The sequence below is a fragment of the Lissotriton helveticus genome, chromosome 1_1 (genome assembly GCF_964261635.1).
Source record: "Lissotriton helveticus chromosome 1_1, aLisHel1.1, whole genome shotgun sequence".
In the NCBI taxonomy this organism is placed as follows: domain Eukaryota; kingdom Metazoa; phylum Chordata; class Amphibia; order Caudata; family Salamandridae; genus Lissotriton; species Lissotriton helveticus.
Genome location: NC_136057.1, coordinates 12,525,750 through 12,552,790, shown reverse-complemented (window position 1 = coordinate 12,552,790; position 27,041 = coordinate 12,525,750). Strand labels below are relative to the sequence as shown.

The 27,041-nt window shown below is 42.6% G+C and overlaps 1 protein-coding gene across 1 annotated transcript in view; it reads left to right on the top strand.

Annotated features, from left to right (window-relative positions):
* LOC144766822 (lectin-like) overlaps positions 1-27,041 on the top strand; it is a 72,303-nt gene that overhangs the window by 16,257 nt on the left and 29,005 nt on the right. The window contains exon 3 of the mRNA XM_078650549.1: positions 1,490-1,647. Within this exon, the coding sequence (XP_078506675.1) occupies positions 1,490-1,647 (158 nt within the window). The remainder of the gene's footprint in view (positions 1-1,489; positions 1,648-27,041) is intronic.

Genomic DNA, 27,041 nt, shown 5'->3' with positions numbered 1-27,041 from the left:
AATAGATATTGAAAAGGGTTGGGCTCAAGGAGGAGCCCAGAGGAACACCGCACAACAAGGGTGTGGGTGCTGAGTAGAACTGCCCAAACCTCACCGTCTGTGCCCGCTCACTAAGAAAGGAGGCGAGAAGCCCCAAGGCCGAACCCCGATACCTATCTCTCTGAGGCGATCAATCAGCCTGTGAGGCGGCAGGGTATCAAAGGCTGCGGTGAAGACAAGTAGAACAAGGAGAGTGGTAAGCACTGCGTCCACTTGAGTCCAAATGTTATTAAAAACAGCTGTCAGTGCAGTTTCCGTACTGTGGTGGCTTCTAAATCCATGTTGAGAACCATCAAGTAGGTGGTGATCCTTTAGGTAGGTGCTAAGATGAAAGTTCAATGTAGGCAGTTAATATTGATAATATTTGAGCAGTGGTAGGATGTAGGCAGGGTCTGGAAAAAGATGGGTACGTCCTCAGGTGCTAGATGATGTGCATCCATGCACATCATCGGAAAGAAGGAGGATGCCGTAATCGGGGTCGGACAGGTCACCAGGCTTTTACCGAGGAGCCATCGAAATTTGGAGGTCACACATTGAAGACGTGTTCGTTCATCTAGCATCTGAAGACGTACCCATCTTTTTCCGGGCCCTGTAATCTGCGACCATTTATTGAACACACCGCCACAGCGGAGCATTTGATTTTCTTTCACTACCTACCGAACAATTTTCAGATACCCTAAAAGAGGTGGAATTATCACCGGTTGTGGGGGATTCATTGTTTCTTATCCATTAGGACCTAGCCCTGAAGAGTCAGGGTGTATTGTACTCCGACAAAACACGTGTCGGCTGGCGTTTTCTAAAGCGAACATTAAAACAACGAGAGCAACTGGCGTCAACTGCTTTTTCTTTCAGTCTCACAAATTGCCATATTATATGTTTGATTTTCATGTGTGTGCACAGGTCTTTTGTCTTTAATGTAGATGTTTGTCTTGTACAACATCATCCAAGGGGTTGTTAGGGTCACCTCTTTCCTGGTAGCACCACAACATTAGGTCTGTGTCAGTTAATTTGCCAGTTAACCAGCTGAGCGCAATCACTCCCTCACACTAAGAACCCTTCACTTTGGTTTAAAACATAGTAAATATACTATCCTCTTCTACCTAGTAGTGCATAGGAGTATTTTAATATGTGTAGAGCACTGTAGCAGAGTAGAGGACGCTTCCTACGGTATTTTTGTACTGCTTGTACTATTCATTGAGAACCATGATGGAAATGAAAGGAGTTAAACTATTTTTTTAAATAAAATCTGCACTGCTGCCCACCTCCAGAAAATAAAAAAATATTAAACACTGCTTCCTTTAGCAACATTCATAATACTTATTTTTGCCGTTTATTTTATCAATGTGCCAAAGTCCATTAAATTGTTTTATTTCTGTCACATATTTTGACCACAAAATGTACATATAATTAGAATCTGCTTTAAATTTGCTTGCATTACTTGTCTCCCTAGTGGACTCTGGAGTGACCCCCGGGACCTTGGGAAAGACCACCCTCAAGATCCGTCACGCCGATGGAATTCTACGCTTGAATGACAAGACCGTCTGGCTCCCTCGTAATGATTCCTGTTATCAATATATCACTAACCTGGTCTCCTGGGGAGATGCTGAGGTATGGGGCAATGTTTCGGTGCATGTCTAATCTCTGCAGTGCAAGCCTTCTTCAGGGTATCTGCCTTAATGGGTTCCCACTCTAATAAACAGCTCAGTAGTTTACTTTATACTTAACGGATTGCACACATGGCAACATTTAAGAAGTAGGAGAGTCTGAAAAATAAATCAGGAGAAGGGATTTATGCAATTAGTTTGTAATGACGTAGAGGCAGTTTCAGGCAGTGAAAGTTGTGGAAGTGTTGATAAATGCTTTTCGTGTAGGCGATCGAGCATTGTGGAATCTTAATCGTTTTCCCCATTTAAAGGGGAAATAGAGGAAGAAGGAAGACAATTGGAGGATGAAGTGGGAAGTAGAGGAATTGATGCTAGTATTTTGTGATGTACCAAACATGGCATGTAGATTTGGAACAAATGAAGGAGTAACACCATCCACAAGTATACCAACTAATCTTCTTATCTCAGATCAAAAGGTTAGATGGGGTGGAAGAGCCTTTTCTACTCTGGCTCCCAAACTGTGGAACAATCTCCCCCCCCGAACCCTCCAAGCAACCCTCTTTGGCCATTTTCCGGAAGCTTCTGAAGACTTGGCTCTTCTCTCAGGCTTATCATTAAAGTCTTTCTGTATTTGTATAAATGTTTATGTGTTGACTGCGCCTTGATGCCCGCTGGCCTAAGTTTGCGCACTACAAATTAACTTTCATTCATTCAGATAGATCTGATGTCAATAGTTGATGTAGAATTTAAAGCTGCACCAAACACGGATGAAGTTCAAAGGACACCTATTTATTTGAAGATGGATCACACACCTCAGCATGCTTCTTCCAGCTGCAGCTCTCTCCCTAGCCCACACTTCTTTCAAACCAAAACATTCTCTTGGAGCTTTGGCAGGAAATGTTCCACAGCACATGCAATAAATAGGAAACAGTGGGGTTCTTAGGTGTGCACATCACTGTGAATGCACAAATGAAAGCAAATTGTAATCACCTGGGTGTGCACTTCACCATCAATGCCCTAGATAAATTGGAAGCATGTTACTCACTTCCTTCTCTTAGACACCTGGAAGCAACCCAAAATGAGCACCATGTTGTTGATGCTTGGCGTGATGACACCAGGACGGGAGCACATCTCCCAAAACCTTTTCCTCTCTATCTGGCAACCAAAACAGGTTACAAAGATGATTTCCAGCAATTGTCCCACTGCAGTTGATTTTGTTAAAAATTAAAGACTGTGATAACCCATCATCATCGCCAAAATTAAGGGGGTAAAGGCAATGGTGCAACATCAAGAATGAGCCCACAGTGTAGACGGTCCAAATGTTTATTCCTCAGCTCAATCCCCTCTATTTATGCCCTCAGGATGTTCTCTTGCTCGCATGCACATAATTCACATGACAATAATCAACCCCCAGCCGTTCAAGTAGCAACATATTGGGGCATATGTAGAAGAAGTTAACGGTGCCATAGCATACATTTTTTGATACTACAGTGGCTTTTTTATAGCTGGATTTACAAGTTGCTGCTAACCGCAGTTAGCGGCAGTTTTCGTCATAAATGTGAATTTTTGGGATCGCCACTTCTGTTAGCGGGACTTAGCGAAATATGGGATGTAGGCCTTCTAAGGCAAAACAAAAACTGCTGCTAACCCCACTTCTGGATAGTTACAAGGAATTCCTTGTGTGGTGCAAAACCAACAAAACTGCTTATAACTCCAGTTAGAAGCAGTTTTTTAAGACCACAAAATAGCTGGTCTTAAAAATGGGGCATTTCAGAAGGTTTTGGTGCTGGACAGCTCTGCAAGGCATATTGCTGCGCTGCCCTGTGACAAAACTACAGGGCAGGAATGCGGCCAATCAATAAGATAGTGTGCATTCCTGGGCCTTATTCATGAAAAGTGTTGCATAGCTGCGGCAAAACAGCGCTGCAACACTTTTCACTATGCCCTTCTTGCGACACCATGGATGCGCTATACTCACTGTATGGCGCTCCATGTCACAATTAATGACAGATACGTCTAGAATCCTGACGTATCTGTCAGCGCTAAAGTCACACATTGTTGCAGTTGTGTCACAAGCATGACGCAACTCCAGCAAGGCATGGGGCCACCCTATCTCTATGGCATGGTGTCACATTTACACCTGCCATGAGGTAGGCGTAAGGTACTGATGCTGTGGCGTCCTACCATTGTTGCTGTCGGATTTCACTGTCCCACTGCTATGAGACTTCGTTGCATGGAAACGCCCACCCTGCATATATCATACCTGATGCAGGTATAATGCAGATATAATGTGGCACAGGGGTCCACAAGGTCACGCAGATTACTAGATGCGTCACTTTGCAAATACGACGCGATGTGGTGCAAGAATTACACTGCAAGTATGTCAAGTAAATGATGCGCCAGCAGGATGGGGCTGTCAGAAGGGGCTCATGAATAAGTCCCCTGTCTTTTTTCCATATGTTGGTGCACAATGGTTGCCATTCACCAGCTCAGGCACCCTTGCTCCATGGTGCTAAGTTGACCTTGTTGTGGAGTTGATTGCTGTTGTGGCTCCATCTCGTCTCAAGATGTCTGCAGGTGGGCTAGACTAGTTGAGGGCGGGAGTGAACCAGTTGGCCTTCTTAGAGTTTTGTTTGCCTGGTCTTTTCGTGAGGGGTGCCAGGGTGTCGGCGCACTTGGAGATCCATCGGTGGACGTTGCACATTAGCGGAGTGGTGGAGCTGAGGGATTTGACAGAAAGTTCTTCAGTGGCCTTGATCCAGCTGCGACAGGGGAAATGATGGCACTGGTGTACGGTGGGCGTGGTGAAGGAATAATGTAAACTATGATGGTCGGTACAGGAGAGTCCTGTGGTGTGGCTGCAGTTGAAGTTCCCGCTGGTGGAGAAGACATGCTCGAGTGACTGTCAGGCTATGTGGGTAAGTGCAGTGACTAGCTACTTGAGTTCGATGTTAGTGAGGTTCTCCAGGAAGGGGGTGGTGTTGTGGTCACTGGGGTTATTCAGGTGAACTTGAGGTCTCTAAGTAGGATGTAATCAGTGGATGGGAGGGCCTGGGGTGCAATGAGGTCTACAATTGCATCAGTTAATGGGGGTTCATGGCCCAGGGGGCCTGTAGATGAGGGTGCCGCAGACGGTGGTGTTGGGATTAGTCCAGAGCTGGAAGTGGAGGTGTTCCATTATCATCTTCGGGTCATTAGAGTGCGTGGTCAGTCGGAGTGTGCTTTTTTATACAATGGCAATGACTCCTCCTGGAGGTGCTGGTGTTCTGATGTGGCAGAAGGTGTATTTGCAGTTTTGACAGGCGCAGGGTGCAAGAGAATTCTACAGTGTTGCTAGATGGCAGGTGGTGTGATGTCCAGGATTGATGGTAAGAAGGGTGCTGGTGTTATAGCGGTGGAGTGTCTTAGAGGAAAGGTCCTAAGATTTTGGTGTGGTTCAGGGGTGAACAGACGCAGGCGAGCTTGCCTTTGGCACACCAGTGGAACACCCGCTACGCATGGCTGCATACGGCCACCATGAAATACTGCTGCAGAGGGACAGGACAGCTGGGAGGCAGGAAACGCTTTAAACGGCCTGAGAGGGCTGACCAAACCGTCATTGTGCAATTACCAATCCGTCCCTGCTCCGTGAGTAGAGCAGCCTCACCCAACCACCAGTCTACAAAGGAAACATAGCATGAGTACATCAAAAAGTTATCATCGTGTTATGTTTCCTCTTCTTGCACTGCTTGAAAGCTACAGCGGATGAGCCACCACTCGGGGTGCGTCACCCACAGGTGCTAGGCCTCGGCCTGACTTGACGCCCTGGCCTCCTTCGCTACACGTCCCACTTGCGCCTCACCTGGACATTGACAAAGTAGCACAGTCCACTGCATTCTCTCCAAATCTGTGACTCAGCTAGCAGGAGCCTCTGCCAGGTAGGATTTCACAAGCCTGGGTACAGCTGTTGCCACCAAGTCTGCTGGGGAAACCTCTAGGGGTGGGCGTAATTTGCGTAATCGGTTTACGCAAATATCTGCGAAATGGTAAAAAATCTCTGCGAACACGCACAAACTCCGCAAACACGTGGAATTGCTTGTTCGTGTTGCTTTTTTACTGTTCGCAATCACTGTTTGCGTGCTCGGGGGGAAATATCTCGCAAACACGCATTTGAGAACGCGGAAAGCAGAATTTTGGTCAATTTTGCTTTCTCCGCAGAACGCAAAATTATCCAAATTCCACAAATTCTGCGAGCGGAACGGAATTTACCACCCAGGCCTAGAGGCCTCCCGATACAGGTGATGCAATAGGGCTCCATCAGGCATGAAGGTGCAGGGCTCCTGCCACACAAGTTCACCGCTGCTCAAGGGCCTCACCCAGCACAACTTCCTCCGGCCTGTGATACAGAGAGGTGCAGTCCACTATTGGTAATCTCCTCCGTGCACCCTGCTGTAGTGGTGTCATGTGGTAGGTGATGCAGAACTCCTTATATTGGTGCGCAGGCGTGATTTATTGTTCACAGCTCCAAGGAGCACCAGGGGGTCTTCTCACACAGGTGAGCAATGTGTCTCCAGCTGTGTTTAGATTTGGCTCACTGATGACATAACTGTTAGATATGTTATTTGAATTGGTGGGTGTTGTATATGTAACACACTAGGGGGTATATGTTTAAGAACTGCAAATAACTAACGCTAAAGCTAGTTAGAGGCACTTTTCTTAACGCGGCCTATCACGTATAAATATCGCCCTGTTAGCGCTGTATTTACAATACGTCTCTACAAGGCGATAGTTTTCTAACAATAGCGTGAAGGCGATACAAATTCTGATGTTAACAGGCAAAAACTAACAAAAGACCCATTAGTGGCAAAAAAACTCATGTTAGTCAGCCCAACATGATTTTTTTCCTTCTAGAGGCAAAAATAGCCTATAAGTCCACCTCCAATGAAACATTGGAAACAAAACCAATGAAATGCAGAATGAAGCAGCCAGGGCCAAGTGCAGCACAGATCAACAACCCCCCAAGCCATCCAACAGCCAGGGTGACCAGCCAGAGTCCCAGGGGGAGAGGACATTCAGGGCTACAATCAGAAAAAGAGGCGCATCGCTGGGCAAAACTAGTAATGTATCACTTATCATTGCACACTCATTGCAACACAATGGCAACCAAAATCAGGAAAGTGTGGACAGTCCCCGGGGTCCAGATGCCTCACTGGGCCTGCATCTGGGACCCAGAGTGGGATGTGGAGGTGCTGTGGAGTTGCTGGGTTGTGGCGCTAGACATTGAGACATCAGCAATCACCCTTACCTGGTGGTGAATTCTGCCAAATGAGAATCTGGCAACTCCTTGTGCGAGAACAAGATCTTGGTGTGTGTTATACAGACTGAAAAACTTCCAGATGAATATCAAGAGTTTGCCGATGTGTTCAATGAAACGGAGGTGAAGAAATGTCTGTCACATCGTTCTTATGATTGTAAAATCGACCTAGAACCGGGGGTAAATCTACCTTGTAGTAGAATCTACTCCCTCACCGAAGTGGACAATCAGTATCTGAAGGATTATCTTAAAAAATGTCTGAAAAATGGATTCATTCGACCCTCGCAGTCTACTGTCTCATTGCCATTCTTCCTCGTTCCCAAAAGTGACGGAGAGTTAAGATCTTGTAATGACTAAACAGTATAACTGCAAAAAATCTCAATACCTTACCCTTGATCTCAGTCTTACTCAAGCAACCAAAAGGTGCAAAGATTTTTACGAAATTGGATTTGAAGGGTGCCTATCATATCATAAGTGTATGTGAAGAAAACGAATAGAAGACGGCCATCAGAACCAAATATGGATTATTCGAACACCAAGAAATGCCATATGTAACCCTGGGTGGAGTTTGCGTTGCCACAGTTCATGGAATTCCGCGAAGTTGCAATAAAACTCAGCGAGCAACGCAGAGATTCTCAAGCACGCAGAGTTGCTTACTCCGCCCATTTGGGATGTTTTTTTTCCTGTTCAGGGATGTGCATTGCTCATTCGGGAAGCTTATTGCGTGCTCAGGGGAAAATATTGTGCGCACTTCACCATGCGGTCACCAATGTGCGCGGCCAGCTTGTTTTTCACTTTTTGCTATGGTTCTTGGCCTATTTTCTATCATCCCTATATCTTTTCAATCCTTTGTTTTGATAATATTTATTTGATCTTTTTATTTATTATCTATCCCTCTCTAGACCTGATTATATATTTTTGCTTTTTCCTACTTCTTGTGTGTTTTTAGTGGGTTTTGGCTCCTTTTCTATTACTTGCTTTTTTCATTTCTTTTACTTACTTTTTTGCTTCCTACCTTTTCTTTTCTGGCCTCCGCCTACCCAGAACCATGGCGAAAACCCTAAAAACAACTAAGGGCCAGGGTAAGAAGCCAAGGAGTGAGAGCTGTGACCGCCTTCCTTGCGGAAGGTGGCGCCCACAAGGGGTACAGCCGCAGGCCTTTTGTCAGTGAGGCGGAGGTGGCCGCACTGTTTTTTTTTTACCAGCGCCACCTCCCCTTAACCCTGGTACCAGGCAGCAGGCCTGGGTACAGGCTCCGGCAGCGTCAATGGTGGTGGGAGAGGGTGGGCCGGGCGTGTTTGGCTACTCTGGGGACCGGCCTACCTGTAACCAATTGACGCACCAGTGGTTCGACATCCTGGACCAGGAGCATGACCTTTTGGACCTGCTAGATGTTGAGGTTCAGGGGCTTGTGAGTTGCTAATTATATTACTATTGTGTCCTTATGTTCTTTGTTATTGTGGATATTATTTTTTCGCAAATAGCTAACATACTGTTGCTGCTTATATGCAGGAAACCTATGTTTAAAAATCGTATTATTATATCATTGTTACTTCCCAACATGTGCTCACGCTCAGCGCTAATAACTAATCGTACTTGTTTGCAGCTTTGCAATCTCTTGGCTGTTTATATAAGAGAGTTTAGAGAATTTAAGTTAGGTAATGTATATAGGAAAGACTCCAGTCCTTTCCTTTGTCCTGTCAGGCTGTACTGTCTCCTGACACAAAGATAGTCGTAGTCGTTAGTTAGTATTATTTGGTAATTTAGTTGTCTGCGTGACACATTCTCTCACATGATTCAGTCCAAATAGTACCTTTTGTAGTTATTTCTTCCAGTGAGTGAATAGAATAGCAACCAACTAATCTGGTGTATGCGTACATCTATGCATTAAGAAGAATACAAATGCAGACTTAGTAATTGGTCCATCAAAGGGGGTTTGATTTGGTGACTGAGAGATGATTAGGAATGAGATTGGAACTTACTAGAAGCACACATAATTTTTTTGCCGTTCATTCCAAAGTCAGGAATAGGCGAGCTAGGCATGTTTAGGATTCAGGAATCCGAATTGAACCGTGGAATAATAATGATCGGATGGTACTCGACTGCGATACATACTAGTCGACTACTACTAGTCGAATAAGCCGATCTGATTTAAGATAGGTCATTGTTATTGCCATTGCCGTTTCCCCTCTAAAAATATTTGTAGAGCAATTATATTTACTTATTTAACGCAAGTCACTTGTTGTCTTTTCAATTATGTCTTACCTGATCAGCCTCCAGGGCAAAAAGAAGACTGGGTCTGCTGGCAGTGCAGCAGGTACGGGAGCTTGAAGGGCCTCCCAGGAGCAGCAGAAAGCAGCCTTAGGTGCAGATGGCTCTGCTGCTGGCCCTAGTAAGTCCTCCTGGTGTTGTTATATATTAATATTATTTCCCTAACTTTTACAGCTCTATTATTTCCATTTCCAAATTTACATTTTTCAAAAATCCTTTTCTATCTATCTGTTTCTAAATTCTTGTTTTTGCTCCATTTCCTACTACCAGTCCTAACATGGTTTTTAGTGTCTGTTATATTTTTACATCAAATCAAACTGCATCTGACTAATCTCTGCTCTGACTATGTAGTAGTCTGTGGCTTGCTTTCTTCTGGGTTTCACTCAGCTTTCCCTCTCCCCTTATATGTGGATTGCCTAGTCATGGTACAGGAAGACTCAGCGAACCTATTGGTTGCAGGTGACTACTAGTACTAGTAAGGACCCCTTACTACTATTAGTATTTGTTGCATTAATCTGCTGTACAGATTGCTTGCCAAAGTAAGGTATTCTCTGCAGGTTTGTGAAATGAGAATGCTTCAGTTTCTTTTACAGTCTTGTCATGCTCAATCAGTAATGGTGTTTAGCTAAACTTATATAGAAAAAATAGATGCAATATAGACCTTAATGGTACTATAGTATTTTGATGACCAGCCGGACAAAGAGTTTTAATTTCAAAAATAGAAGTACATTTGTTACAATAAAAACAAGAACAATACAACGGGAAGCAGTCCTGCACCCGATATTTAGAAAACAGAAGAAGAACGAGGAAACATTACGCATACAAAACAAAAGAACACAGGCACTAGTTTGAGCATTGGGAGATTGAACTAGTCGTACAATGAAGCAAGCTAACCCACATAGTGACCACATTAATCATATACAGATAGAGATTAATGGCACTAATCAGTATGTCGACGACCTTTCTATCCCAAGCTCATAATTATTAGGGATCATCATGAGGACTACAACAATAGATTTGCCTGGTATTTAACAAAAAAATGCCTGTTGAGATAAGAAAAAGGGAAGGAAGAAAACAAGGGAACCTGTCAGGTACAGTTTTGGAAAACATTTACCAACATGTTGACAACATGAGCCCCATTTAGTTGAGATTATCATGTGAGTTCAGGTGGTGTTTTGGCGAACATTACCATCCGGTTGCACAGAACGTGGGAGAAAAGAGACTGTTTCGGACCGGCACCGTCCAGAGAAGAGGAATCACCAGGAGGCCATTATTGCCCCTCGAAGATACGCTTTGAAATTGCCAACAGTGAGGCTGACCGCGATTTATCACCGCGCAGTTCCTTGTTATTTCAGCAATATATAAAAGTTCCAAAGGTCTATTTGGCCTATTAGAGATTTGTGCCCTTCTTTTAAAATGACAGCCAGAGTGCTGCACAATTGAATGTCCGATCAGCCCCGTTAACAGCGGAATCTCCGTATTAATATTTTTTGCGTTTTCATAGTGATTGACACGCTCGCCGAATTACCACAAATATCACTAAGACAAATCAGAACCTGACAGTGCAGTGCCGTAAGCTTAATCTTTCAGATTAATTATATGATGGTACTTTCCTGACGAAGACACTTGGTGTCAAAACACGTTGAAGAAACCATCACTACTTCAACCATACCTAATTTTTTAATTTTATGTTCATATAAATATGCATTTTTTGTGTAATTTGTATTAAGAAAATTATTAAATACTCTGTGGATTTTTTATAAAAATCATTTTTTAGTAAAGTGTAATTTTTTATTTGCTGGTTTTCATTGCACTTTGGAATTTTGGTTTGCCTGGGGTTGTTACTTGTCATTATAGTGCCGCCGTATATCATCATTCATAAGCATGTCATCCTCATCATGTGCCTTATTGCAGTAGTCAGGGTGAAAGTGAAATTGTGTGTGCATTTGCCGTTGATTTAGCAGAGTATGGCAATAACGGAAAAATATATAATCGTGTAGTGCAGCTGCCCCACATGCAGACAGTAGTAAAGTAACATGAGTCTGCAACACAAGTAAGTCTGTCTGGGGCACAAGCAGACTGAGCTGGCATGTCTACAAGATTATTTGTGCTAAACAAGAGAGAGACTCTACTCCAGAGTGTCTGAAAGTCTAATCGTCACATCTAAATCTTAAGGGTAGAGGAACTGAGGAGGATACCATAACTGCTTGTGCTACTGTGCCATTATCATTTTTATGGGTGTAATTTTGTGTTACTGTTTTGCTAAGAGCATTGGTTACAATTATCTTTTTTTTCTTTCTTTATATAGCTACTCCTTCCCAACCCACCAGGCTGGAGTTAGCAGCCAGGGCCCGGCAAAGGGAGCTGGAGGCCATCCAGGATGAATATTGCTGGCTGGTTGACCTGGTGGAGGAGACAGTGCTGTGCTTCTTCCTGAAATGCCCAGGGCCCAGCCATCCCCGTGCCTCTGAAGGTACGGCGCTGTGTTCTGGCAGCCACCCGCTGCCCATCAACTTCATCATCGTCGACTGCTACCCACCCCTGTTGTTCCTACAGGAACTTTCGGTGCTTCATGCTCCTCCAGATGGTGCACCTAGAGGCCAAGCTTGAGGAGGTCCTGGAGCAAACTCGCGGGCACCCACGCCACTAGACCTCAGTCGTTGACCCTTGCCCACTTTTTTAATCTTTTGTTTGGTGGGTGGAATGGTGGGAATTGGGGAAACTTGGATTTTACTTTTTTTTCTTCAACCTGACGTAGATGTACATTTAATTAATTTACTGGACGTTGATTGGGGTAAGGGAGAGGGGTGGATCAGATGTTGTGGGTTTTTCTTCTAGTTTATATTTGTTAGAGTAATCATTTCTCTATAATTTTGCAATACATGTGATGCAACTCTTTTCTGGGGTTTACTCTTTTACGTCAAATTATTTGTGTCCTCCTTTTGCTGCAGGGCTGCAGCCAGTTTTTGAACTCGGCCAATAGTGTAACACACCAACAGATAGATGCGGTACCCTCACTTGTCCTACTACTGTCAGTCTCTAGTCCTTGTCTTTGCATTCTGCAACTATTCCCCTTTGATTTATGTACTTGGAAGGATGTGGGTGTATGATTTAATTAATTTCTGGAGCATATACATTATTGACTCCCCCACACTTCTTCTCTAATCTGTGATTGATGTTTAGGTGAGGAGATGGCTGCATGGTGATGGTTTCATTTCCTAAGGTGCCATGGTGGGTGGTGGTAGCAGAAGTAGACAGTTGCATTTGCAAAAAGAGAAAATGAGATAGTCAGTCACCTGCGGGAGACTAGGGAACGAGTAGTAGAAGTACAATAAGTAGTCAGTACACAAGAAGAAGACTGTCAAACAAGAAACCAGATGATGAATGATAAGCAATGCTGAAGTAAAAAAAAACATAATGGTGACAGGGATAGCCTAGTACAAGTTACAACAAACTGACTTTGACTCAACCTATGAAGTGGATATGGTTAACCTTTAGTGCTGGAAGGATGATAATCGATGCAGGCAATTAATAATGGGTTAATAGTGATGTTCCTCTGGAAAAAAAGAGCAAATACTACTGAGCATGGGTTGGCACTGGGCAATCTTATCTGTTGCCAGTGTTGCCAGTATATATATAGAACAACATCAAGATGGAGCTCCTTTTAGCTCCAAACCCATGGCACAGCATTCTCTCAGTTGCATTTGCAGCCATGATTTAATCCTTATTCTCTTGTCTCAAATTTTACTCTTTTTAGTTGATCCTTTTCCATATTGAAAGTTCATCTCAATTTTAGTCCACATGCAAAAAGTGGCAATTTCACAGGTTTCTCATATTCATGAGGGGCCATCCGAGCCTCTCCCAAGAACACGTACTGAAGCCAAATCCATTAAAAAGCTGTTTATTCAAACCCAATGCATTTCAGACCACCAGGGTCCTTCGTCAGGGGTAACTGAAATTACATAATTGAACGGGTATTAATTCTCATTACAACAATATTTAGAACACAATCTCATGCGTTTCACTGTTGCTGTTATTATTTGCTCAATTTAAAACTACCAGTTAACTGTGGGCAGACTCAGACTTGATAAAGCCAAACCAAAGTTAGCATTAATCGTGAGGATTATAATGCACTTAAGAGTATATGGTATGGCTATATCATAGAACAGCTAGAAGGAGATGGTTCCGAAAGCTGCAGAGGGGCTCAGCTCATGCAAGAGCACCCGCTCACATAAACCAAACACTCTGCCTCCAGGATTGTCAAGGCCTACCTTAGGAGTATATGTGTCTATATGTAAAGGTAGATATAGGTATACTATATCTAAGTAAGGGGAGATTACACCACCTTACCCAGGCTGTGTAAACAGACCTGTGGTGTCAGTTTGGCAGGCAAACCAGGGGTGGCACAATACATGCTGCAGCCCCTGGTAGGCCTAGGGTGCACCTATGCCCTGGGTACCTATGGTACACTATGCAGGGTCTTACAAGAGTGACCCAGTAACCAATATGGTATGCACCTAAAGAGCATGGTATCAATTTAGAGGGAGAACAGCTGGGCTGTGGGTCTGATTAGCAGGCCCACAGCCACATTAAGTCATAAACCAGTGAAGCAAAAAGCAAAAATTTGGCGTGACCATAGGAAGCAGACCCTACTCTCCTACATGCCTTACCACAATACCAACCAAGACTTTCACCCACAAGCATCATACAATCATGCTACATTCCTCCACCAATTGTAACTACTCCAACGTAATCCATCGGATAGCCTGCCCATGCGGGTCCCTTTATGTTGGCCAGACACAAATGAAAAATAAGGCCAGAATACTGCAACTTCAAAGTAAGATCCGCTGCTCCATTGTAGGTGAGCCCCTAGTTGAACATTTTACACAGATGGGGCACAGTCCTCATCAAATGCTATGGTTGGTGATTGAAAAAGCTGAACTGTGACCAAGAGGGAGAAATATTGCCTCAATCCTAACTATTAGAGAATCAAAATGTATGGTGCGTCTGGACACCATTGCCAACGGCTTGAATAAATTAGAACCTAGCAATGCCCAACTGGCCTGTCTTAATACGTTACCAGGTCCTTGTTACCCAGGACGTGCACAATTCTGACTTCTCCATCATAGGTTGGGATGCACTGTAATGATATACTGGTTGTATAAAATGAACTGTGCCTCTTGATGAGTGTTTAATCAAACATTCATAAGTATAACTTAACCGTTTAACTTGCACATGTTCTGTACCATCTGTGTTTTCTTGACACCTAATATTTTAACACTAATTTACCATTCAACAGTGTGATGTTTTTTTTTTCCAAGGACTTCCTTAAAATGTGTATATTATGATAGGGCTCGCATTACTTTAAGACTGGTTTTGTAAGTTTGATGTGTTCCACACCAGTATTCTTACCAAGTGGGTACGGCTCTGCTAATATTTGCCTTTTATATACACGAATAACCAAGTCTTTGTAATCATTGGTATTTTACAGCTGTCCGTGTTTTTGGGCTCGCATGTGTGTGATTTTGTATGTGTTAATCTCTTTAACATTCACAGCACCTAGACGTGTCCTAGCCAGTTTTGAGACAATTTACTAGGTTCCAATTGAGCAGTAGCAGGAAGAATCGTAGCCCGTACACTCCTTCAATAATAGCAATCAGCATTCCAGAGTCTTTCTTCTACCGTAAAGTCAGACTCCAGGACCGTCAGGCATTTAGCTGCTGCTGCACGCGGGACGTCACGCGGCGGCTGGCGTTTCCCCGCATAACTTAAATAGGGCTCACGTACAAGCAGCTCGCTCTCCACTTTCAAAGAGGAACGCTTGACTTACGAGGGTAACTGCTGTACCAGCTCTTGCATCTACCCAAATAGTTTAGTTTGTTTCAACTTGGGGTTTATACCCTGGGAGGTTAATTTAAATAATGCTCAGTCTTGGTATTCGTGGTAGGACACTTCTCCTTCTTGACAGCACTGTCCTCTGGCATTTTCTAAATATACTCCCCACATCATTCCTGTTTACAACATAAAGCGAGCGCATTGTCATTAATTTTGGCTCGTCTCTCTAAGAGCGGCATGCTGTTTTCGTAAAAGCGGGTGCGGTTATAGTGACACTGCGTTGAAGATTTGTACGAATTTATTTACCTCTCTGAGTTAGTTTGCCTTAGTTTTATTATGGCTTTAATTTAGCAACCAGGGAATCTTTCAAGGCCTTATTTTGACAGACACCTTACTTCTACAGGTGTCCATCACTCTCACCTATGGCTATCAGAGCCATTGTAGACCTATTGTCCTTGACAAAACATTGTACCTACAAGGCCTTTTCTCCTATCAGATACGGTAAATATAGTGACATATTACCCACTTCTGCTCCCGTCAGTAAGGATAGAACTAACCTACATGGTTTCAGGGGTCGAAACATCGACACATCATTGATGCCAGTATCACCAACAGTGCACTTTGCACTGTGATCCTCTTTTGTACATGGCTATGTAAATGATTGAAAACTATCTGCTATGAACTTTACTATGAATGTGTGGCATTGAGTAACATGCCCAACAATATGATTGTGATGCTTTTTGAATATTGTCCGTCACTTGCATCACTACCTCACTCAAGTCATCTTCCTCCCTTCCCCCCACCCAGTTGGGCACACCAACTATTTTTATTCTAATGTTTTCTGGAAACTGTTTCCTTAACTAATATAAATCAGGTGCTTAGTGTGATCAAACAACACTTTAGCACTAATCAATTTTTTTCTGTGTTATTGACTTTTGATATCACTTTTAAATGTAATTCTACTGGGACCACCACGTTCTATACTGCAATGCACAAGATGCAGGCTTTGGACTTAGGAAACAGGATCACAGTCCTTTTAACCTCCTTCGTCCTTCATGCCCATCATGCGCTCTGATGATTTCGACATTGTTCAGGATGTACTAGTAGATGAACTAAAAAAATCTACAGTCCAAAGTCCAACAAAAAAAATAATAGGATATAAACAAAAAAGTATTAAGATCTCATCCAAAAATGAAAGGACCAAAATTATGTCATCATAAACAAAGCAGATAAAGGGGAAACATTTTCTTGTGGCCATGAGTATACTATCTAGCAGAAGTCCATAGACATGTGGACAACAGAACATGCTACACCAAAGCCAATCACTTGAAGTTAAAAGAGGTACAAGAACAGCTAAAATAACATCTTAGTAAATGGAAGAGGGAAGTCCTTCTGACTAATGATGAATACCAATTCTTAAAGAAAGATTTTCCAATCACTCCAATAATCTATTTTATTCCCAACATCTATAAAAAAAAACTCTCCCCAGTCCCTGGAAGACCTATTATATCAGCTAGAGGAATATTAAAGAAGGTGTCTCAATACTTGGATTACTATCTACAGAATTTTTTTAAAGCACAGCCGTTGTATATTAAGCACACAAATTTCTTTTTAGACAACATTAAAACAATCTCTTGGTCTAACCAGTATTATCTAGTACCACTCGACACTTGTGATCCATACACTAGCATTAACCATGCTTATGGGATCTAAGCAAAACCAAAGGGGATGATGAACGGAGTGTTGAACATTGCAAGCATTCACCCCCAGTCAACTGAGCTGGGTTTAATCCATCATCATTCTTTAGCTCACTCCGCCAGCCCAGGTCAGACATGGCCATATGCAAATCAGTCTGACCCTGTGCCTCATTAGAACAGTCCAGCCCGAACTGCCAAGGCATGTCTTCCCTGGACTGGAAACAAGCATCCTGGAACCGGTTTCTGGCTACTCAGCCATCATCAGCTAGGCTAGCTTGAATCCAGTGGCAAAGTCAGCAGAAGACCCACATCTGGTCATACCCTGCCAACTTAGGGCGAACAAAGCAAAACCAAAGGGGATGATGGACCGAGTGTTGCACATTGCAAGCAACATGGATTAGCAGTTTGAGGCTGGACTGTTTCCATGAGCACAAGGTCGAACTGATTTGCATTTGGCCATGTCTGACCTGGGGTGGCGGAGTGAGCTAAAGAATGATGATTGTTTAAACCCAGATCAGTTGACTGGGGGTGGCTGTTTGATTTGATCCAGCGCTCCATCCATCATCCCCTTAGTTTACCCTAAATTGGCAGGGTATGCCCAGACGTGGGTCTCTTGCTCACTTTGCCACTGGATTCAAGCTAGCCTGGCTGATGATGGCTGATTAGCCAGAAACCGGTCCCAGGATGCTTGTTTCCGGTCCAGGAAAGACATGGCTTGGCTGTTCGGGCTGGACTGTTCCCATGAGGCACAAGGTCAGACTGATTTGCATATTGCCATGTCTGAACTGGGGTGGTGGAGTGAGCTAAAGAATGATGATGGATTAAACCCAGATCAGTTGACTGGGGGTGAGTGTTTGACTTGCTCCAATGCTCCATCCATCATCCCCTTAGGTATCGCTTTGATCGCCCTTGGTTGGCAGGGTGTGCCCAAACGTGGGTCCCTTGCTCACTTTGCCACTGGATTTAAGCTAGCCTGGCTGATGATGGCTGATTAGCCAGAAACTGGCCCCAAGATGCGTGTTTCCGGTCCAGGGAAGATATGGCTTGGCAGTTCGGGCTGGACTTTACTCATGAGGCACAGGTGCAGACTGATTTACATAAGGCCATGTCTGAACTGGGGTGGTGGATTAAGCTAAAGAATGATGATGGATTAAACCCAGATCACTTGACTGGGGGTGAGTGTTTGATTTTCTCCAACGCTCCTTTCATCATCCCCTTTGATAACGCTTTGTTCGCCCTAAGTTGGCAGGGTATGCCCAGATGTGGGTCCCTTGCTAACTTTGCCACTGGATTCCTTGCTAGCCTGGCTGATGACATCTGATTAGCCAGAAACCTGTCCCAGGATGCTTGTTTCCGGTCTAGGGAAGACATGGCTTGGAAGATCGGGATAAACTCTTCCCATGAGGCACAGGGTCAGACTGATTTGCATTTGTCCATGTCTTAACTGGGGTGGTGGAGTGAGCTAAATAATGATGGTAGATTAAACCCAGATCAGTTGACTGGGGGTGAGTGTTTGATTTGCTCCAACACTCCGTCCATCATCCCCTTTGGTACGGCTTTGTTTGACCTTAGTTGGTAGGGTATGCCCAGACGTGGGTTCCTTGCTCACTTTGCCCTGGATTCAAGCTAGCCTGACTGATGACAGCTGATTAGCCAGAAACCGGTCCCAGGATGCTTTTTTCCGGTCAGGGGAAGACATGGCTTGGCAGTTCGGGCTGGACTGTTCCCATGAGGCACAGGGTCAGATTGATTTGCATATAGCCATGTCTGAACTGGGGTGGTGGAGTGAGCTAAATAATGATGAGGGATTAACCCCTTCGGTGCTCATGACGGAACGGTTCCGTCATGAGCTGCGGTTGAGCTGTGCTCATGACGGAACCGTTCCATCATGACCACGCCCGTTTTCATTAGGTCTCAGCACCGGGGGGGAAAACCGGCCGCATGCAAGGGGTTAAACCCAGATCAGGTATCTGGGGGTGAGAGTTTGATTTGCTCCAATGCTCCGTCCATCATCCCATATTGTATTGCTTTGTTTGCCCTAAGTTGGCAGGGTATGCCCAGTCGGGGGTCCCTTGCTCACTTTGCCACTGGGTTCTAGCTAGCCTGGCTGATGACGGCTGAATAGCCAGAAACTGGTCCCAGGATGCTTGTTTCAAGCCATGTCTTGGCAGTTCGGGCTGGACATGAGGCACAGGGTCAGACTGATTTACATATGGCAATGTCTGAACTGGAATGGTGGAGCTAAAGAATGATGATGGATTAAACCCAGAACATTTGACTGGGGGTGAGTGTTTGATTTGCTCCAACGCTCTGTCCATAATCCCCTTTGGTATCGATGGGATCAAAGCAGCAGGTTTTGTTTTAGAAGATGCTCCTATTGAAATGTACAGACACAGTAAAATGATCCTGGAGATGATAGACTTCTGTTTATACAATAACTTCTTCATGTTCAATAAGGAAGTACACTAAAAGACCAGAGGTGTTGCCATGGGAGCATGCTTCTCCCCCAGCTATGAGTGTTTACACCTAGGTTGGTGGGAGGAGCGGGCACTCAGGGCCACACACAAAGAGGTGTGGGATAACCATATAATTTGCTGGATGAGATTTATGGACAATGTCTTTATGGTATGGAATGGTTCAGGAACACAAGCTCAGCCTTTCATTGACAGCATTAACCACAATGATTTGAACAACTTACAGTGTAGAGCAGATATCAGCAATACAGTAATCAATTTTCTGGATGTCGAAGTCCAAGTCCTTATTAACAAACTGGGAACCACTCTATACAGGAAAAGCACAGATGGCAACACCCCCATTCATGCCTCCAGCTTTCACCCTCACCATCTGAGTAGAAGCATCCAGTGGAGTTTCTCATATTCCGCAGAATCTGTAGCACAGACTAAGCCTTTGAGGACTGTGTTAAAGATGCTACTATCAGATTTACAGAGAGAGGGTATAGTGAGAAAATCATACACACAGCACTAGAAAAAAATTCAATAGAGTCTCACAAAGTGAAGTATCACACATGTATGATTCTGGACAGAACGGGCAGAGACATGTTAGTCAAAATGCCATGCCAATCAATCAGGGAACCAGACTAATAACTACATATAGTAGTCAACACAAACACATCAGAACCATCAATATTTCCAATTGGCCTATTAATAAAACTGATGCACTACTAGGTGACCTCATTCCAGGAGAGCTTTCCTTTACATTTAGAAGAGCCAGGTCAATGCACAACTCACTGGTGAGAAGCAGTCCGGAACTATCCCGGGGTGGACAATAAATCAAAGATAACTTGGCTGAGTCAATAAAACTGCTCTTGGGCAGTGCTTGCAGAGCTTGCAAGTTCTGCATTAAAACAACCAAATATGCTTCTGTCATCGGGTCCCTACGAACCTTCTCAAAGGCAGATACAACTGCCACACAGAATTCACAGTTTACGTTCTAACATGTACCTGTGGCCTGCAATATGTAGGCAGTACAAAACTATAGGTGCATGTGCGAATTCTGCAACATCTGAGGGCTATAGTCAATTTTGACATGACTTACCTAGTGGCAAGGCTTCTTAAGACGGTCCATAGCCGGGGCCTAAACCAATACTTTGTCATTGGTTCAATTCCTCCTCTCAAAAGAGATGGGAATAGAGAAAAACTCTTGATGAGACTAGAGTCCAAGTTCATTTTGGAGTTAGATACTCGTACACCAAATGGACTCAATAATGGGAAAGAACTGCACAACCTTTTATAAATCCTAGTTGAACCTTTTAAGAATCTCCTATGAATTTAGTAGCTATCTATTTTGTTTGCCCCAATAAATATGCCTCCAATTATCTAGTGATGGTATATACACTAGTATGGGTGACCACATAGGGAATTAGTCACCAATACAAGATCAAGGTGAAACAGAACTATTATATTTATTTTACTGCTAGCTTCCTTAACCCAGGACCAACTAGGGGTTTTTAACCACAGCACTGCAGCACTTTTAGGAGCACATAGGCACTTTACTCATAGTAAACTTGCAATAGGCAACTTTAATTATGGGCTAGTAATTTCTTGGCATTTCATCTTGATAGGAGGCATTGGCTATAACATTGTATATGATACAATTCGCAGGCTTTAATATTACATGACACAAAATATCAAATGATATTCAGGTTTCTGATTTAGCTTACACACACGTAGCACTTTAATAATTTTATCACAAATACTATTTATAGTTTTAGGATCCATACAAAGGTTTGGTACCGATATACCATCAGTCTACGATATGTTAGGATATAATTAAGTAAAAGCATTTAAGTGAGTACTAAACACATATGAAACATGTCAATATTAGAGGACTTTTCAGAAATTTCAATATTAACATTATTAATAGCCAAGCTTGATTAATTACAATGTTTTAAGGAAGGATTTATACAAAATAATGATTTTTTTTGTATAACATTGTCTTAAAATATTTTACATTTATATCTATATTGTTATTTATACATGTATTTGACAATTTATTTATGTATAATAAGGCATATATTTATGAAGCAGTCGCCATTAGGTAGTTATAGTTAGGACCTATTTTCCATAGGAAATCCGCAACATTCTATTTGGAATAACTTTAGCACCAGTTGACGAATCGTTGCGAAACTTATGTCCCACTCCAGTCCACTCCTATACTTAAAGTCTTGGGGTGATTCGTCAAGCGGGGGCCGAGAAAAAAGGGGGGTCCCAAAACATGTTTTCCCCATGCAATTTTCGATAGGAACCTTTAATTGCAGCTACAGCCAAACTACTGAACGGAATTACACCAAATTTGGCAAAGAGGTAGCCCTTGGTTCAAAGTCATGCCTTTTGGTTAAATGGTGTAAATCCGTTAAGTAGTTGCTGAGAAAATCAAAAATAAAATTACATATATATCTATGGCCGCGGTGGATCCACACATCCTGAGCGCACCTGAGCTGCATGCTAATTGGCTGTCAAAAGTCTGTCAACATTCCAAACTAGGAAGTGTTGGTAGCCATTTTGTGCCCCGGTAGAAGCGAGGCTGAAGAAATCAGTGGAACAAGTGTGGAAAACGTATAAAGGGGGCAGCGTAGAAATACCCTGACCCTCTAGACCTGCGTAAGGGGACCCAGAAGGACCCCCAGGGCCCCCCAAAAAGTTTTTTAAAATGTCAAAATATGCACAGGGTGCGCGGATCCTGCCGTAATAAAAAGGAAACGAACCGCGCTTCTTCAATAATTAGCCCCTGGGGGGCCAAATCCTAGGGGCAAAACTATTAAATTTTATGGGGGGCCCAGAGGGGCCCACCAACCCCGGGGCCCACCACCCCCGGGGCTAGAAAATAAATGGTTGTGGGGGCTCAACCACCACCCCCTAGCAAAATACATGGGTGGGGGGCTCAAAGCCCCCCAACCCTATGGACCACTACGCCGGGGGCTTTCAAAAAATAGTTGGGGGGGCTCATAAGCCCCCCCAAGCCCTAAGGACCACCACCCCCCGGGGCTTTGTATGTTGTGGGAGGGAGGCCGTGTGGCCCCCCTCCAGGAGCCGATGAGGGACCTGGGGACCGCCACCCCCCAGGGCCGCTCCTGCAGTGTCTCGGGGTGCCCACCCCAGGGACACTGCTGTTTGCTATGGCAGGGTGGGAGCTGAGGCTCCCGCTCTGCCATAGCAAACTTGGTTTGGATTTTGAAAGAGAGAGCAGGGAAACCTGCTCTCTCTTTCAAAATGCAAACCATAATGCTTTTTGACATGGGGAGCTGCATGTTAGTAGCTCCCAGTGTGGAAAAGCATTGCCGCCTCCAGAAGGACGTGGGGAGCCGGCTGGGACCGTGGGGGCATTGGGTCTCCCCCCACATTCCCCAATGGTGCATATAGGCATCCGGCAGTTTGAAAACTAGAATTTTTCTAAAATGGTGGATAAAATGCAGTTTTTAAAAAAGAAAATAAATGATTGTCTTTGAGAAAATTCTAGACTGAAAAGTAGGGTGTATGTTTCTGTTTTTTAAATGCATGTTTCTTATTGGTTAACAAGCATTTTTTGAAAGGAACTTTACATAGGATAAGGTGATATTTTGAAAAGTCAAGCACACTTGCTGTTTTGATTAGCAACATTGTGTGCTGAACTTGTGACCTGTGTGCTCAGTTGAGTGTTCCATGACCTGTTACTATGGTAACAGGCAGTAAGCAGATTGAGGGTAGGGTTCACACTTATGTCAATTGGAAAGGCTTAAAATGTGTAAACAATAGAAATGTGTGTTCGCTTTTAAATTAATGTGGGAAGCAATGGGATTTGATATTTACATGTATATGTGTGCAAAATGAGAGGGATACTGTAGTGAAATGGTTCACCGTAGAATGAATATATTATCAGAATAAAGGATGTCCACAAGAATATAATTATTTATATGTTTAATTATAAAGAAAGGAGCTTGTGCGGCAGTGACTGCGCAGAGTCACGGAATAACCACTAGCACCAGGTGACGTCAGCTTTATACATACTTTGCATATCTGTTAGCGCGTGCCTAACAACCAATCGGAGGGAATTCCTGATCACAACAACTAGACCATAACATCTCCTTTTCTTAAGGGAAGAACAAAAGTTGAACATCAGAAAGCTGTAGGTGGAAGACTAAACGGTACAGGGGAAGTTACCCAGAATTAAGGGGGGAGGATAGGTGTGGGAACACATACTAAATAAATGATCTTGCTAGTACGGTATATAAGAGTAATGCAGAGGCTACGTGGAGAAGGAAAACAAGGGTAGTAAACAATACTAAAGAGATGTCTAACCTAAAAGAAAGTTAGGTTTACTGTACGAAATGAATAATGCACAACATATGGCAATTACTGTATAAGTATAATCAACAGAAAATAAGAACTGACACACTTCCTATTTGACAAAAAAAAAAATATATATATATATATATATATATATATATAATTCATTACCATAAAGCTACATGTTCTGAATCAATAATGACATAAAATGACAGTATGAATAAAAGGTAATGTAACGTAGAAAAGTTCCATGACTGTACATAGTCCGTAATATGAATGGCAGACAGATGGTTCAACTGGAACGGAGCTCCACATTTTTGGGATGGTAATAAAGTCCTTGCAAAAAAATACATAAGCAGGTAATGCTGAGGGAAAACCGAAGACTGGAGTCACATACTAGTGTAAATTATTAATGGTAGCTTGAATGCTGATATATGAGTAATTACATGCTCGAAATACACACTTCAAAAGCTGCCATAAAATATATGTAAGAAAACTAAACATATTTTGCATAAAAATACTGTATGTGAGTAGGAACGATATTTAACACTTTATAGAATGACATACTATTTTATGTAGAGCCAATCCAGTGAGCGAAATATGTAACGATAGATGGATCCCGCCCTTCTGTACCAAATTCTTTAGGTCGAACATTTGAACCGTGAACATACTTACTCAACAAAATGACTAATCCAGCTTCTAATAATAAAAAAAATAAATATTGTCAGAAATATGAGAGCTTAAGAATTAAGGTTCCCTTCAATGTATACTCCAATGAACTGCAAGTAAAATCAGGGTAAACTAAACCTAACTACCTATACAACATAACAATATTAATGAAAAGGAAGGAAAATATGAAATGACTTACTACTTATATGCAGGGGAAAGAATTTAGATCACATTGAATTCAATAACTCACATTGAATATATATATAACATGTATGCAACATCTGAACTGTATACTTACTACGTGATGGCTTCTAGTTGAAAATCCTATAGGAAAGAGATAAAGGACAAAAGAAACATACCCTACTATCCACTCTAAAAGTCATCTTTAAATCCCTTTAATGACATATAAAGGTGTGAACTATGTAGATGAATATATTGGATAACAATATTAAAGCACGTATCCTCCTCTAACTCATCCACCATATTAATCCTTGCATCATCATTACGCCACTTATAAAAATTTCCACAGACCTTAGGATAATGCCCTATTTTTTTGCATTTGGTGCATCTATTTCCTATGGCTGGACAATATGTGGAATCGGCCTTATGGTTCGGGGAACCACACCTGAAACATATTACAGGGGAAGGATTAGAATCATAGTTAGGGTTATCATTTTTTCTAATATTACTATTTGTCCTTCTTCTGTCAGTTACCAACGCTATGTTTGAATTAACTGATTGATTTGATTTTGCCAATTCCCTTCTACTTTCGAGTGAACGTTCGATACCCTTGGCGATATCGACAACCTCTGCCAATGTAGGTTTCTTGCAGGCCAATAAACGTTCCTGGAACTTGTGCTCAAAACAATGGAACACAAATTGATCTCGGATGTAGATATCCGTCATGTCACCAAAATCGCATTTCATTGCTAACACCCTTAGATTTCCTATGTACTCTTCAACATTCTCGGACTCTAATTGTTTTCTTAAAGCAAAACGATGTCTGCCCACCATAATGTTTTCATCTTCATCAAATTGTCTCTCCAACCTCTTAACTGCCTCCTGAAATTCATCCAGCGGAATAAATTGACCGGGATCTGGTTCATATTCAGGAAGACTTACAAACATTTCCTGACCAGCCACCCCCAACAACCCAAACAGAATAGCTTTTTTTCTTTCTGCGTCAAATTTCTTGCCATTGATGGCCACTATATAATTCTCAAATGCCATATACCAGCTCTTCCACTTCATACTTGGTTTACCAGGAATTTCCAGGAAATGGGCAGGAGCATTGAATATATTTTCATTAGACATGACTTCAACTTTGACCTCCTCCTCTTTTTTAATAGATAAATTAATGGTGATGCAGACACAACTAACAACACTGAAATGAACTGACAAATGCCAGAATCAATAATGTGAGATAACGTTGAAAATGCTAAATATCGCACCTGAATCATAAAATAATCATAAAACACTCTCTATAAAATACTTATAACATACTTGTGATATGAAAATTTAATTAAATAAAATCAATGTCGGAAAGTATTTCTAAACGATAAGTTCATGTGAATTTCCTTAATGTTCCTGTGCACTGAACCAGCGCTAGTGAGCTCGGTGAATACACCACTAATCAGTACTTGAGAGAACCTCTGACGAGAATTGAACAAAACTTGTTGCACAAAATGGCGGCACGTACTTACGTCAATGACGTATCGACGCGCTATGACCAGCTGTACAAACTGAAGCGGATAACTGAATGCGGATGAGGTATGCGTCACCTCCAGCTGACAGTTGAAAGTAAACTGTCAATTACACTTAACGAACGAATTCCCTCAAACGCCTCTCAAACTCTTCTTGATGTTCTTTCTGAAAAATACATCGGAATCTTTGTAATGCCGGAATTTTTAAACACAACAACTTCACGAACATCCACACTTGCCTTTTAGTTATCTTTCAGACGCCGCCCGACAATGAACCACATGTCAATATCACGACACCGCTTTTCCTTCAGAAATCCTGTGATAACGACTCGAAATGTAGAAAGGAAGAATTACAGATCAGCCTTGAATTAGCTTAAGAAAGAAATGCCTTAACTTGCCTTGAAATAAAATGTAGAAATCCTGAAGAAATTCGAAACGAACTGTAGAACCTCTGAAGAAATTTCCACACAAGCTCCTAGTGAAAACGAATCCCGTACCTCGTCGCCATTGTAGTGAAATGGTTCACCGTAGAATGAATATATTATCAGAATAAAGGATGTCCACAAGAATATAATTATTTATATGTTTAATTATAAAGAAAGGAATAACCACTAGCACCAGGTGACGTCAGCTTTATACATACTTTGCATATCTGTTAGCGCGTGCCTAACAACCAATGGGAGGGAATTCCTGATCACAACAACTAGACCATAACAGATACTTTGCCATTTTTTGGTTTTGATAAGAGCAGTGCATTACAGAAATTCTGAATAAGAAACTCTGGAGTGTGACTGACATACTTCTTAATCTACAAATCAATTTGAAAGGTGAGTTTTTAATATGTGAGGGGTTGTATGTGGTGTCTTTGTTTTTCCTGGTAACGCCCAGGGAGTAGTCTTGCTTGTCTAGAATCAAACTGTGAGTCTGTGTGCATTTGGGAACTATTGTGACAGAAGCATTTGGATACTTCATGTTTTTGAAGACATATAACTGCTTAAAAACATATCCTATTCTCAAGTTTTGGTAGAGTTAGAAACCAGACATTGCTTATGTATTTGCAAAATGAGTCAGGCTTCCACACTAAAGTGCAGTTCTAAAATATGTGGAATGTGTGCAGTCATCTTACCTCTTCCAGATTAGAAAATATT